This window comes from Vipera ursinii, assembly GCF_947247035.1.
Source record: "Vipera ursinii genome assembly, chromosome: 3".
Taxonomy (NCBI): Eukaryota; Metazoa; Chordata; class Lepidosauria; order Squamata; family Viperidae; genus Vipera; species Vipera ursinii.
The window spans coordinates 109,851,179-109,867,320 of record NC_139516.1 but is presented as its reverse complement, the minus strand read 5'-3'; the positions used below and the strand labels follow the sequence as shown (position 1 = coordinate 109,867,320).

Here is a 16,142-nt window from a genome sequence, read left to right as displayed (position 1 = left end):
GTTGCTTTCTTGCAGATATTTCAAACAACCACGCTCAGAGAACAAGAGAACAAACACTCCATAGGGGGAGAAAGCATTATTTGCTTATTTTCTTATATTTTGTCTATGCATCAGGAAGGGGCAGATTTCCAGTGACAAATCTGAAAGAAAAGAGAAAAGCTTCATTGGGCATAGAAAAAAAACCTTAGAAGTCATTAAGGAGCAGTAAAACAGCCCTCAGAAGATTCCAGGTTATTATCAGAGAAAAACCTGGAATTTAGGGCTGCAAGGATACACACAACTAGAGTTTTAAAAAGTTTTACACACAAAATGGTTGCCATAGCCCTGAAGCACATCCCTTAACTCCAGATTCATATGGACTGCATGCTTCTACTTTCCTTTGCTTGGCAGCCCATGATTTACACTTTGTGTAAATTTCATTGTTCTCCAAGCTGGAAAATTTCTGTTGTTTCTGTTAACTCAGGGAAGGTTTCTGCCTTGCTTTGAATTTCTTAGAACTGTTTGGTTGATATTCCTAAATGACAGATTGGAAGGTGTGATGTTGCCACACCTTTCAATTGGTCCCTTACCAACTAGGCACACCTTCTTTGTACTTTTGCTGAGATGTGCTGTTTATTTCTCCAGGGTTGAGATGACACTGGGAAACCTTAACTTAAGAGGTAGCATTTCAATCCAATGCAATGAGAACTCCTGTCTTTTTTTCTTTTCTTTTCTTTGTTGTGCCTTTGAGTCAGTTTTTGGCTCCATCCTGCAATTTTCTTGGCAAGGTTTTTCAAAAGAGGTTTGCCCTTCCCTGCTTTCTAGGGCTCAGAGAGAGGTACTGGCTCAAGGTTACACAGTTGGCTTTAAATCTGAAATGGGATTAGAACTCAGTGTCCCAGTTTGTAGCCTGATGCCTTAAGCACTACACCACACTTGTACTGCTTTCTAGAAAGTGGCTATTTGCCCAGACAAACTTCTTAATTTTGCTAATGACACCTGACTATATGATAGAATTATGGTTTTAGATGTTGTTGCTTAAAAGCCATCTAGGAATGCACACAGTTTCCTATATGGATGTTTTCTCTCTGTGGTGGCGAACCTATGGCACGTGTGCCACAGGTGGCACACAGAGCCCTGTCTGTGGGCATGCGTGCCATTGCCCCAGTCCTAGGCCTTCAGCTGGGTTTTATGCTTTAGGCCTCCACTGCTGTGTGCAAAAAAAAGGTTCAATCAATCAATCAATTTCAACTTCTTGCGGGGGAAAAAAAAGATCTTGCAGAGTAGGAATTGATTGAACTTTTTAGTCCCACTCACTCTGCTGTTACCACCACAGCCACGCCCACCCAATGGGCCACGCCCACCCAATTGGCTACACCCATCCAATGGGCCACACCCACCCAGCACCGGATGATACATAAGTGGGTTTTGGGTTGCAGTGTGGGCACTCGGTCTCTAAAAGGTTCGCCATCACTGTAAATTTTGTCCAAATTACACCGTTCTACATAGTAGTTGTTTAATCTTCTTTTGTGCCTAAAAACCATGGCCAAAACCATTAAACCCATTATATCTGTGGTTTTCTATGAGCAGATTTTCAAAATGATTTAGACATATTTCTAAACAAGGCTAAATACCACCACCAGGAGCAAGTACGGTATCCATAATTGTAAATTTGCACTAGGGGCTATTCCTAGTTGAATTTTTCATGCATTCTCATGTAAGGTGAAAGGTTGGCTACAGCTAAATCTTCTTAGGTCTGATTTAATCCATAACACCATGTTCTGATTATCAAAATCTCAGATACAAAGGAATCTAGTTTATTTTGACTACAGTAGTACCTTTTTTTGCAGATTAGCCGTATATACAAAAAAACCCTAATCCGATTTTTATTTGGGGAGGAATTAAGATAGCAAGGAAATAGACTTGTGCTTAATCATCTGTCTATGGTGCTATTTATTTATTTAATGAGGATGAGATTTTTTGCACAAGTGGGAAAACTTACTGCTCACCTTCAGTTTGAAGTATGCAACCTCCTGTTCTGCATCAGCCTAGGTTCACTTGAAAGTGATGAAAAGGGATTGACAGCCCTTCCAAAGAGGACCCTGAATGGAAAGCAAGCTGGAAAAAAATCTGGATTATCTCCCTTTAGACTGCTGCACGAGGAGCATCTATTGAACAACTTGCACACTGACATCCAACTGGTTCCAGATGTAACGCAAAATCCCTAAATTCCCCTAGTCCCCAGCTCCAAATGGTCTGGGAACAAGGCAGCTATAGCATTGCCTTTTCCCATACAATCCAGCTTGCCACATCAGAAGGGATGGTTCTGCTCTAAATGCTTTTATTTTTTTTTAAAAAAGGTGAATGGCAAGAAGGGCCTGGCTTTCTCAGTAGTGTTTTTGTGGTGGTAGAAGAAAAGGAAGTGGCAAATTAGTAAATGGGGCAAAAATAAAACACTATTATTTATTTTTACTTTTTGCCATTGTTTTAATTACTTTTACCTTAGATGTTTAATGTTATGATATACTAAAAGGTAAAGGTAAAGGTTCCCCCGCACATGAGTGCTAGTCGTTTCTAACTCTAGGGGCCGGTGCTCATCTCCGTTTCAAAGCTGAAGAGCCAGCGCTTCTCCGAAGACGTCTCCGTGGTCATGTGGCCGGCATGACTAGATGCCAAAGGCGCACAGAACGCTGTTACCTTCCCACCCTAGTGGTCCCTATTTTTCTACTTGCATTTTTACATGCTTTCAAACTGCTAGGTTGGCAGAAGCTGGAACGAGTAACAGGCGCTCACTCTGCTACACGGCACTCGGGATTCGACCCACTAAACTGCCGACCTTCTGATCGACAAGCTCAGCATCCTAACCCACTGAGCCACTGCGTCCCTATTATGATATACTAGTTGCGTTAAATTCTTACAGTGCTTTAACCAAGTGATCTTCTCTTAACCTATCCAATTGAGAAGAAAGATTTAACATAGTCCTTTTCCATTTATCAACTGAGGAAAGTTGATCTTTGTTTTAATCTGGAAAAGAACTGAATAGATCTTCCTGGGCGTCTCTCCCTATAAACCTGGTATTTCCTCCATCCATCCATCCATTTTTTAAGGCCACTCAGTCATTGACTCTGGTAATGGCATCATGGCAAAGTCAGGAAAATTGCTGCAGCTCCTGGGATACCATGAGGAACCCAAGCCTTCAAGGTAGATCAGATCAAGAAACAGGGCAGGAATTAAATGAAAGCTCTTTATTGGGATCAAGGTAGAGAGTCAGAAAGTATGTCCAAGTATCTCTTTATCCCATCTTATACTATAAAAAATTCAAGTGGAGGGAGGTCTATTTTGAGTTTCTTTCTTGCACTTCCCTTTTTCAAGACTGCATTTTTTTCTGCAGGCCCCTCCTTAATGGCATTCCTTCCTTCCTAATCCCTAAGGTCAGTTTTACACCAAAATTCAGACATGAAAGCCCAAAGCAGGTTTTCCCTGTTACTGTTAGTCCAGTTCCCAAAGATCTAATGCTAATGTCACAGGCAAACCAGAACAGAGACACACCATGAAAATGCCACTATAATACAATAACTACTTCTGCAGTATTTTTTTCACTGTCAAAAAACCAGGACATGCATTACAGAAAGACAGCACAGATTTCTATGAAATGTGCCTACTGCAGTTTTAGAAGGAACCGTAAGTAAAATTAAAAACAAAACAAAATAAAACAAATACCTTCCTCCATAGTGGAGAAAACTGTGAACAGGTGATGGGAATGGTACTCAGTCTGTTCTTGATAGGTCAGCTGAAGGTCCCTACTCTCTCCTCTCAGAGTCCTTTAGCTTTCAACCAGATCTGGTTTCACAATAAAGAACCGTCACATGTAAAATATGAAAGAAGGCCATTATAAGTTTGACTGCTTTTGGCACAAAAGAACCTAAGGAAGCCTGTACATCTAATTGCATAAGACCTAAAGTGGCAAAAATGGCTTTGCATGATGCAGTGATGCAACCAACTTTAAGGAAGGCAAGGATCCACCCCTCCTCATGAAGGCAAAGGCTGTTTGCCACCCTTTGCCAACTACCACCCAGCAAGATAATTGAAGTTATGTCTGTCACTGTACATGTTTTTAGAAGGCCCAGATTATCATCCTAAACCAAGGGTCTTCAAACTCAGCCCTTTTATGACTCATGGACTTCAACTCCCAGAATTCCTCAGCCTTCCGGGAGTTGAAGTCCATGAGTCATAAAAGGGCCGAGTTTGAAGACCCTGTCCTAAACTAACATCTTTTTCTGACTTTCAGAGGGCCATTGAAAATTTCCCCTCCTCTCAAATTCTGATGTCAGCCTCTTTGCCACTTGGATCCTTATATAAGGAAGAAAATGGATTGTGTAGGGGCAATCTACCCAACTGGCCAATCTAGAAAAGCTACTGCCCTGGTCAATCCTTGGATGGAAGACGATCGAGGAGTACTAAGGCTGTAGGATAGACTGAGAAATAGGAAAACTTCTCACTTGGCAAGAAAACTGCAAAGCTGTGTCCTGCAAAGTGAGCAGGAAACAAAAGGACATTTTACCTTTTATTGTCTTTATACTTGACATGGGCTCCCCTACAGCCATTTGGTTACACAGTCAGAAACTAGCTTGGACCAGGTTAGGTTGCCCACTGCTGGATTTCATGTTATGTCTTAATGTAAGTGAATATGCTAAAATAACGTATGGCCCTTTTGGTACAAAGTGCGAATGTAAAGCTCAACCAAAAGAAGCAGTGCATAAAGGGAAATACAGTGTTTCTCAACCTCAGCAGCTTTTAATATGTGTAGACTTCAACTCCAGTGCTGGCTGTGGGATTCTACACATCTTAAAAGTTGCCAAGGATGAGAAACACACTCTAAAACACGACATACCTGTCAAGAGTGGAATTCACCTAGATATATAAAAGGATGAAATGGCATCATTATCAGGGGGCTGCTAAAGCAACACAAATGATTTACACATCCCAAGCTATATGTAGCTTCTGAACAGACTCAGATGATGCCACTAAAATTCAAACTCAATCAGGGATGCATCCAGTCCCAGGAACTCAAGGAAATGAGAAGCAGAGATTTTAATATTTTTAATATTACTTAGCATGACAAAATGCCTGTGGATAGCCTCATGGAGCCTGATTATTAGGTCACCTGCGCAATATATAGGAGCAGGCCTCCTAACAAAAAGGCCTGTAATCAGAGTCATTTTTACAGCAACATGCTAGTAAGTCGACCGATGTTCTGGACTGTCCATAAGGATCATGCACTTGCTGATCGAGAAGGCAGGTTTCCATCAAGTTTCCCTCTTGAGAATGCTTCTTATTCTGAAGTGGAAGAAGCAGGAGCCAGATCAGGGTGTTTTGCCCTTACAAGACCTGCAGCAAGCCTTTCTATAATACCAGTGTGAACAGAGCTTTACTTTCAGGACCAACACACAATTAGCTGTTGCTTTGTCATCACAGTCTTCGTCTGTGGAGGGGAAACATAGCACAAAGGTTAGATAGAATCCTCTTGCAATTGGGCTACCTCACCAGAATATTAACTGGTATTTCAAAAATACTGCTGGCTTCAGGTGATACGGTGCATGCAACTTTCCTTATGTCTGCAGTTCCACACAGACTCTTTCATCTTCTCTCTTTCTCCACTTCTTCCTTTTATCTTCCTCCTGTGAGCTAGCCTCTTCTTTAAGCCTCTCGGAATAGTGGTCTTTGCTATCTCTTTCTATGTGCCTGCCAGTCCTTCTGGATTCAGAAATTGGCAGCTCCAGTTTCTATTATTCACAAACTGGGTTCAACCCATTGCACTAAGTTTCAAATTAATCAGAGAGCCACATCATGCCTTAGCATCACAAGTGATCCTAGCACTAATTGCTTGGATTTACGGCCCTATCTGCTTCCTCACAGCTCATTCCCTGAGGGCCCTGTTGGTTCAAGAGCTGCAATACTTTTTACTTCCTTAAGCTAGAGCTCCCGACAGGTTGCTTTTTACCTGGAGCATCGGTGGGACACGGCTGTAACTGGCAAGCTTGTCTGGCTTCAGGTTTGGATGCTGACTCACAGCCTTGGCCTAAAGTTTCTCCTTGGTAGCACTTCACTTCACGGAAACGCAGGCCAGTGCCACAGGTCTTGCTGCACTGCAAGGGTTTTTTTTTTGGGGGGGGGGAAGAGAAAAGTGTTCTCCTTTCAGACAAAGTATGGATGTAAAGCTCAGCCAAAAGAAGAAGGGCATAAAAAGAAATCCCACCATCCTCAAGAATGGTGTCACTTTGGGCAAGCATGGATACCCAAGTTAAATTAGAAAATGGTAGCAATGCTTCATTTACCAGTGTGATTTCATACTTTAGATTTTAATGTTAATAATAATAATAATGTATGAAATGTGTATGCCACCCAGCTCTCAATGGCTTTGGGTGGCTCACAACAATCAAGCAAAGGCATTACATTAAAATCAATAAAGAAAAAAAAACAAAAAAGATTGCAAGTGCAATGAAATGAAACAAAGCCAAATTAATTAAATTAATTTACTACTCCAATACTGGGACCACATTTAAACATCTATAGATACACCAAGATCAGGAATGGTTGCACAGCTACTTTGTCTAATTGCTGCATCTTCAAGCAGCAGCAGTGGCAAGTTATAGATTTGTGCAATTATTTTTATCTTTCCTGATCCAGCAAGGGTTACCTTTGTCCTGGACACCTCTTTAGACGATTGCTTCCGGCTCTGTATAGATACCCTTCAGCTCATTTAATCAGAGCACAGTACAATTTGCCAGGCGCAAATGAAAGGGCTGTACTGTATCTCACAACCAAATGAGAGGGCGTGCTCGCTTTTACAGTTGCAACCAAGCCCCAGGTGCTTTTACAAAAGCATAAAGTCACATTTTAAAAAATCTTAGCATTCTATAAATGCTTATTGTATTTTGTGATGGTTTTTTTTAATGCTCTATGATCATTTTTTTAAATGCTGTGCACTGCCGTAATGGTTTTCAGAAAGGTGGTATCTACAAACTCAAAATAAACAGGACTTGGGAAAGCAATGCTGAGAATCTCAATGGATGAAACAGAGAACAACCACCTCCCCGCCCCGCCCCTGCCTTTATTTTCTCCTATGAAGAATTGTTCAGGGGGATCTTCCCTGCCACTTCCCTCCAACCCTGTTCCAAACGTCATCAGCTCCCTCCCCTCTCCAGGTTGCCATAGCTTCTCCATCTACCTGAGACCAAGAGGTCGAAAACCACGTGGAACAGGGTCTCTGGAAACACGGGGCTTGGGTTTCTGGCTTTGGAACAGCCTCGCAGCGCTTCTCAGGATACTCCCTGTACAGGCCATTTTCTAATCCCACACACAGCACTGTCCGCATCTTGACACCTCGGCCACATGTGGCATTGCACTGCAACGGAGAAAGCAAAACACCGTTTTCCATCTGCATTAAAAAGCAACAGCCTCTGCAAACCCACATTGGGCTCATTCTTTTCATTTGCAAGGCTGCCAGGAATTAATAGAAAATGCAGTGAGTTTGGGCTTAACAATGCAAGAGTTTTGCTGTATAAACGGCCACAATAACCCTAATACAGGTACCGGTAGTCCTCCAGCCCAAATTGAATTTATGTTGCTAAGTGAGAAATCTGTTAAGTGAGTTTTGCCTCATTTTATGACTTTTCTTGCCATATTTGTTGTCAATCGATGCAGTTGTTAAATTAGTAACAGAATCAGGCTTCCCCCTTGGCTTTGCTTGTCAGAAAGTTGCAAAAGACATGATCCCCGGGATGATGCAATCGTCATAAACATGAGTCAGTTGTCAAGCATCCGAATGTAAATCACACGACCATGAGGATGCTGCAATGGTCGTGAGTGTGAAAAATCGTCATAAGTCACTTTTTCCAGCGCTGTTGTAACTTTGAACGTCACTAAATGAATTGTTGTAAGTCGAGGACTACCTGTATAGTCCAAATTCCAATGCTGTTAGATCAGAGTAAGATTTATTATATATTTGGTCATGGCTAACCACTGACCAGGATGGCATGCTGAGTTTTCCTGATCCAGTTATTTTCTTAAACATAGCCTGGTTCCCTTATTTTATCAAATAGTGAGATAAGTAAACAAGATGTTTGGGAAAGGCAATCTGCTCAACGGAAAGGGGTTTAAAGCTTATTTGGAAGACTTGAAGTAGCCTGAGATGGTTCTCTGCAATGGAGAAGAAGCAATGGAGGAGAGCACTGCAGGGCCAAGGATGGACGTCTGATATGGACATAATTGGACAGTTAATAAAACAAGTTTAAAAAAAAGAACTGAAGCCACAATTGGACAAACATGCTGTACGAGTATTTAAAGACTTGGCAGAGCAAATGAATAAATACTTTAAGAAAATGCAAATAGCAGATATTGCTCTGAAAGCCAGCAATGTTTATGATATGGCTACAAATAATACTCTTGAGAGACACATGGCTCAAAAGTGTATTTCTGAAATACATAAATAAAATAAAGATTGAGTTGGCAGGTTTAAGGGATTGTGGCAGGAGAAATAATTTAAGGATTAAAGGACTGGCAGAGTAAAGCGGAACAAACAAATCTGACTACTTCTCCCATCTCTAAAATTAATTACCAGAACTTAATGGATAAAGACATTGAATGTGCTTATCAGCTTTACAGACATTTTATAGATTTGTGAACCCAAATATAAAAAAATAAAATTATGAGAAAATAGGTTGACTGGAGAATATGCTTTTTCCAAGATATCAGTGGTTACAAAGAAAGAAAAGAATTAGAATCAATTACAGAAAAAACTATGCAGAATGAGGTTCAATACAAATGGGACTCTCCTCTCAAATGAATTGTTTTTATATTACAAGGACAGAAAGTTATTTCAGTTTCAACTGAGATGCAGAGCTGATTGACAAAACTTTCTAAGAAGAGAGGAAGAAAACTATGATTCGTCCTTGGAACTGTGGAAAACAGGCTCAATTACAAGTGGAAGGTTAGATGGGAACACTGCATTGAGATATGGAGAAACAGAAATTATATAGACTGTTTTCCTTTTTTTGAAATTTTCAGGTTTAGAGTAAAGGGAAAAAGGAGGGAGTTAAATAAATAAGAGAAAACTATATGAAAAACTAAAATAGGTAAAACTATAGTTAAGGAATTATTGTAATTAAAATTGGGAGGTTATAGGCTGGTGAGGGGAAGAGGGAATCTCAGTAAGTCACCCCCCCCTCCCCGTAGACTGTATAGAACAGGAGTCCCCAACCCCTGGGCTGTGGCCCACTGCTGGGCCTTGAGCAGTTCAAAACCGGGCCACAGAAGTGGCGGTGAGCGTGCGCATCCCCACTTATGTGAGTAGCGGGTGAGTGTTTGTGCGTGTACTCCCTTTGTACAAGGGGCAGGAGTGCATGCCCCCCCCCCACTTGTGGAAATAGTGCTTTGTGTGCACTCTCACCTGATGCTCATGCGGAACTATCCCCTCTCCCTCCCCTCAGTCCCCAAAGCCAGAAAAGTTGGGGAACTCTGGTATAGAGGATTCTTTAACTGGAAAACTGTAGATAATAAATAAACTGAGTTGTGAATTAGTAAAGCTTCTCTAATTGCCACATTAAAAATGACAAAATCAAAGTTAAAGTTAATGAGATTTCAGATGCAGGAACCACAATTTTATCAAACTTGGTTGAATTTTATAATTTACCTGTCAACGCTGCTAACATCGGAAGTTCTTGCTTTGATAACATATGGAGATGCAGCCTTTTTCTTTCCTATGCTTTATTCTTAGAATTACATGATACTGGGAGAGGAGGAGGAATGTGATGGGAATTAGTTAGACATAACAATATTATAAAGGTGTATGAACTCATGGGCTTTTGAAATAAGAGATGACAAGAGATGGCAGGCTAGAGAACAGGAAGGAAAACCTGCAATTCAGACTAATTGGAGAATGTGATTTATGACTGCTAATTAGAGGAGGGAATTGTGTTTGATACTATGTGCTAAGGGGAGGAGAATTCAGATTTTGGCTTTGACCATGTATATGCCGAATTTATGCTACTTGAATAAAGATTCTTTTTTTAAAAAAATATCCATTCTTTTTTTAAAAAAAATATCCATTCTCCGAAGACTCAGGGCGGCTTACAAGCTTAGCAGTAGCCTTCATTCTATGTATATGCCTGCTTATTAGGGCTTTCACACACACCCCAAGCGGCATTATTACAAAGTCAGCTTAATTGCCCCCAACAATCTGGGTCCTCATTTTACCTACCTCGGAAGGATGGAAGGCTGAGTCAACCTTGAGCCTGGTGGGATGCGAACCTGCACTAATTGCAGGCAGCTGGTGTTACTTAAGGAGGCATTAGCCCACTGCTCCACCAAGGCTTTAAGGTAAACAATGCCTTGAAGTTCTTTGAAGAGTTTCATTTGTCGGAACCATGACATTACCTGAATAGCAATGCATTATAACCTGGTGTACTGCTTATTTATGACAAATTTTCACATGTATGGTAGCTAATGTTTCATTTACACTGTAGTAGGGTTTTTGTTTTCCCTATATTTTGTGTATATATGTATCTTGAAATTATGTTTGATGCAAATTATGTTTAACAATATTGCAAAAGGGAAAAATAAACTATTCCTCTTTAAAAGAATATCTACCTCTTCATACCATTCAAGAAGCTAAAGATTACATTTTTTTCTTGTTTATTTATTTTTCATGTTTAGATGTTTGTTTTACTCTGGAAAGGAAAAATTAAGTTAGGTAAAAGACATGCAGAATAAGGAGTATTTCCCATGTAAAAGAGGTTTGTTTCTCCTAAGCTACTAGTTGATGGGTAGGCTAATGAGAAAAAGAAGAAAGGGAGGCAGAACTGACTTAAGCTGGTGAATGGTGAAAGTGAGAAGAATCGTGATCTTTCTACAAATTCTTTGCATATGTTACCGGCTGTTCCTTTTATATGTCTGGGTTGATGGCTTAGAAATAGATAGGTGGCTTAACACAGAATGTCAGTCTAGGAACAGCTCAAAGGGGCCAGATAAGCATATGAGTTTATAGAGCCTTCTTATATCTCCCAATTGTTGTTTAGGAGTTGCTGCACTATCTCCCAGGCCATCCATGGTCAGGGAGCTGACACAAGCCAAAATCTGCCCCCATCAACTCCCAACTGAGAGAACACCAAAAGCAGAACCTGCTGTTTGAATCCCTGTTTTCAAGCTGCATGATGGAAGTACAGATGAAAACAAAACTCTGAAGAGCTTCTAAATTAGCCAGCAGACACTCTCTGCGGAAGAACAGGGTAGAACAACGGCTTATGACCTTCTTTTACCGGTCTACTGTAGAGAGCGTCCTCTCGTATGGTATTGTGGTTTGGTATGCTGGTTTGACAGCCGCGGATAGGAAAGTATTACAGAGGGTGGTGAGCACAGCACAAGACATTGTGGGCTGTCCCCTTACACCACTGGATGACATCGCCAGGGCTCGCTGCCTTGGAAGAGTGAGGAAAATTCTCAGGGATGACTTGCGAGGCCGGTGCGTTGTGCAATTAGCTCACAGGGTGTAATAAGATGGAGGGTTTGTGTCACTGTAAGTTGGGGGTGGGGGCACGAAGGGAGGCTCAGCCAATCTCAATGTATACATGGTTGTACTTTGACAATAAAGGTTCATTCTTTCATTCATTCATTAACAGGAGCCAATTTTTTAATTTGATTTTGGGCTGGCATGAATAACTTCCATTGTCTTCTCTAAGAACAGAGGTGTGTGATCAGATGCAAACTCACATGGTCCCATTCTTGCTCGACCCAATGGGCAGGGCAGTTCTTGTCTCCACAGGGGTAGATTGCCAGGGGCTTAGTGTTGGGATTGCACTGGGACTCTGAGATCAACTTCCCTTCCACATTGCGGCAGGTGACCAAGCGATTCATCCGTCCCTCACCACACAAACCTGAGCACTTGAAGAAATAATGAGAATTTTCAAGGTAACTGGATTTAGTAAGTAGCCTTTGATCTAGATGGAGCAATATATGACATACTTCTAAGACCTTTGGCACATTTTAGTACTGAAATTCTAGGCAAATATACAGTATTAGACATGCAAAATTGGTCTTCACAGAGGTCTTCACTTATTTTTGAAAGGACGCCTCTAGCCTCATGATTTTTACAATAATTTCAGAAAACATACAAGCACTTTCTATTCTAGACTACAATTAGTATCAGCCAGATCATGAAACTGATTCCACAGGAAGACAAGAACTAATTGAGAGAAGCTACAATAATGGACTCTTGCAAGTTTGATTATGTTTCTCTAGTGAGCCAAGAAGGAGTCTTCTGCAGTCTTTCCTTAATACTATCTTCCTTCCCAGACTTGGGAATTCTCTGAGTATTTTCTTAAAGGCCATCTTTATGCCTTTCTAAAATTAATTAGAAAATTTCCCATTCCCAAACCTTCCATGAAGAGTCTAACACACACACACACACACCCCAGCCTTGACTCACCGGTCCCCAGTCAGAAACAGCCCAGTGCCTGTCGCAGGGAGGACCTAAACACTCCTTCTCATTTACAGGCTTTGTAGATTGATTGCAGAGTTTGGTTTTGACCGAACAACGCACTTCTCTTCGCATTGTCCCTTGACTGCCACAGCGAGCAGAACACTGTAAGAAAGTGGGAACCAGAAGAGACAAACAATCGTGACATGTGCCAGCAGTGATGAAGATAAAGTTATAAAATCATATTATCACCAAATTTACCCTTTACATTTTCTTTTGCCCTGCTATACTCATTTATTACGACTATTACTCAAGTAATGAATGCTAACAATTCATGGGTCAGTTTATACGTACATGCCTTCCTGACAAAGGCAGAATGAAGAAGGTGCTTCAGGCAGCAGATTTTCAGCACCCATAATTCAATTATTGTGCAATTTACTGTCAAAATGGTATTTGGGATATCCCTGTTCCCTGGAATAGTGCAGTCTTCTTGAACCATGCTAGTTCAATTTTATATGATAACTTTTCATCTAAATTTTCTCTTGAACGTTAGCCCCTCCCTTTCTCTTATTAGCAAGGTCTTCAGTTTCAGACAAAAACTTGGTATCTCAGGTGAAATAAAATGTATCTGATAGATGCAGAAAGGTACGTCTACTAAAAGGCCTGGTATGAGATCTCAAACCAAGTTCTTGAAATTAATCTTCATTGTCTTACTACTACAGCATTAACTCTCTTGATCCTCAAGCCTTCAGCCAAACTAGGAAAAATAACACCATCCAATTTGAATTCAAACCAAAGATTGTGTTATGGCCCCGCCAGAGGCTGACTCCGATGAGGACAAGCCGGATCTGGGACATTCAGAAAGGGCCAACATGGGGTGTCTGCAGAGAACTCTGTGGCAGAAAGGGTATGCAGTCCCAGGAAGATCGGGAAGTAGGATGAGTGATTGATCAGATGAGCAGTCGTCCATGCAAGCAGAAGAGGGAGAGACCAGTGAGGCACAGAGGCAGTGGGGTAACTCTGATGAAGAACAGCTGCTGCCCCCACCCAATCCGCAGACAAGGAGAACAGAAGGCTGAGAGGCACAGCGGAGGTGCTAAGGCTACTTGTTAGGAAGCAGCCTCACCCTCCTAATAAGAAGCACCAGTTAAGACTGACTTAAGCGAGCAGAGGGAGTGGGCTGGTTGCCAGAAACAACCGTTTGTTTTTTGGTGCAATGTCTTCAGATTCTTTTTTTTTTTACAAATTTTATTGATTTTCTAACATTACATTCACAGATTTGAAAAGCAGTGTGGCGGCTGGGTTGTAGTAATTCAATTACATACAAATACCATTAGTACAGATTTCAAGTTGCTACCATAAACATTTCCTCTCTTTTTCCCTTCATATCTACTGTCTACTTATGGATTTAAAACAAGTTTTATTCTATCAATCACACAGAAAATAACTTTCTTACATATATCGTTAGTTTTTAGTTTATATATATTCTAGTTGTTTTAGTATACAATTTTTTCGACAATCAATGACCTAATAAATTTTTCCAGTTTTAATTTCCACTAACATTTAAATTTAACGTTTGATATTTATCATTCCCAACATTTTTAATATATTCCCAATTCCTCTATCACCATTCCTCACAAGATCTAATATTCAAAATGCACATCTTATCTATTTAAATTCTCACCCTCTATATCAACAAATTAATAATACAGTGATATCCTTCCCTTCTGCTAGTTTTTAATTTTTTAAAGTAGTAATCAAAATTTCTTTTTATTTCAGTATTTAATGTCTCCCCTCTCTTCCTCTTTGTATCTGCTATCTCATGCTTAAACTAATAATTTTTGTTTTTGACATTCCATATAGACCTGTTTATTACTTTCATCAATAACCTTTTAGCTTATCTACATCCTTTTCACCTTTACATGACCTTTATGCACAAATCGATATTCAAATTTAGTTATTAGTATTTATACTGCTAAGTTTTAATTACAAAAAACTTTTCTTTATCTCAATTCATAACAATGTCTTATGTTCAACATGCACATCTTATCTATTTAAGTATATTCTGTTTTAGATTTTGATAAGATGGTCAAAACTCCATTCTTCTTCAGTCTTATTCTAGCTTTTTTCCTTTGCTAAGTCGTCTTCCGTGTCCTTGTTTTTGGGTCATCAAACCAATCTTCTTGTAATGTCATATATATTATTTGATGTTGGCAAAACCATCCGGTCACCATTTTTTTGAGAGGACTGGTAGATCTGGTGGGTCGTCTCTTTACTCTTCCGTATTGATATAGTTGTTCTGAATTGTTTTTCTTCTCATCCAACTGTTCTTTTTCTGGATCCTCCAATTCATTTTGATTTATATAGGAAACCTTTTCCTTTTTCCAAGTTGTTGGTGTCTTTTCTGGATTTTCAAATGTCAATATTTGTTGAGCAGTTAATTCTTCTGTCGTGGTATTTGAATGTTTCATTTTTTCTAATGTATTTTGTATAGATGATTCTTTAGTTGTGGTCAAAGTTTGGGCTTTCATATCTGGGCTGTTTTTTTGTTCCTTCCCATAGCCTCTTAATTTTTTGTTGGCTGTGATGAGAGTTTGAATTATTGTTTTCAACATATAGAGAATTTGTTAATCTTCATGCATAAGGAGATTTTGTTCCTGATCTTCTTTCATGTTAATATTTTAGACTAAAGGCTTTACAATAAGAAATCCAAAAGAAAGGAAAAGGTTTTTTTTCTGGGTATGAAGCATAGAGCCTTTCACATCTGTTGTTTCAAAATTTTCAAGGTTATATGTCTTATCTATTTCCCTGGGCTGTCAGCCAAGCCCCTGAAAAATAACAGATTAAGATACCAAATTTGACCACACAGTGTCATCTCTACTTTTTAAAGTTTCCCTTTGAGTCCCAGAGTTATTTTAATCTTGTCAATTTTTCTTCTTATTTATAAGGAAAAACCCATATTTTCAACAGAAATAGATAATGAAAAATAAAAAGTAAAAAATCTTTCAGTCCACAAGCTGTAGGAAATAAAATTCCAGTTGGGATCCAGTTACTTTTTCAACATTTTAAACTCCCCTGGGTAGCTGGTCGCTGGTCTTTCTGGAGGGAGGGCTAAAATTTCCCTTCCCTCACCACAGAGAGGAAAATGCTTAGCAGCTTAAGCAGGTTGTAAAAGAGGTAGATCTCACCCAGTCTCTTCCGCACTGCTTTAAGGTTGCCTGGTGGAAAATATGACTTCGGCTGTTTGCAGCCTAGGCACGAGCCATATTTCTCTGGCCGGTCCTTTTGTCTGCTGGTTTGGAAGGATCACCAGGTCTAACAGGAGAGTTGCAGCTCTCCTGCGATCCAGCGAATGCCCCTCCTTCCTGGTCGCCTCTTTCAGCCCTTTTCAGGACCCCCAGCGATGCGAAACTGGACGGGGGAGAGAGAGCAAGTCTCCCAGCTGTCCATGGCGGCTGCATGGCAAACCAGAAGTCCAATGTCTTCAGATTCTTGCCTTGTTCCTTGGCCAAAGTTCATGAATTTTATTCAAGACTATTTCATTGCCTTGACCTTGTTCCTGGGACTCGTGTTCGAACTTGGATTTGGAGAAAATTTCCTTTGGACCCATTGAAGCCAAAATAGTGGTGTCCTCTTTGGTTTGCTCCCTCAGCCACTTTTCTCTGTTTTGCACTCAAGCCTCACTACTTTG

At 40.3% G+C, this 16,142-nt stretch overlaps 1 protein-coding gene across 1 annotated transcript in view; it reads right to left on the bottom strand.

Moving 5' to 3' along the window:
* Window positions 1-5,342: 5,342 nt before the first annotated feature.
* LOC310638018 (ADAMTS-like protein 2) overlaps window positions 5,343-16,142 on the bottom strand; it is a gene marked incomplete at both ends in the record, with an annotated part of 61,000 nt that continues 50,200 nt past the window's right edge. The window contains 5 exons of the mRNA XM_083358702.1: window positions 5,343-5,461; window positions 5,981-6,125; window positions 7,208-7,384; window positions 11,746-11,916; window positions 12,461-12,616. Of these exons, the coding sequence (XP_083214828.1) occupies window positions 5,343-5,461; window positions 5,981-6,125; window positions 7,208-7,384; window positions 11,746-11,916; window positions 12,461-12,616 (768 nt within the window). The remainder of the gene's footprint in view (window positions 5,462-5,980; window positions 6,126-7,207; window positions 7,385-11,745; window positions 11,917-12,460; window positions 12,617-16,142) is intronic.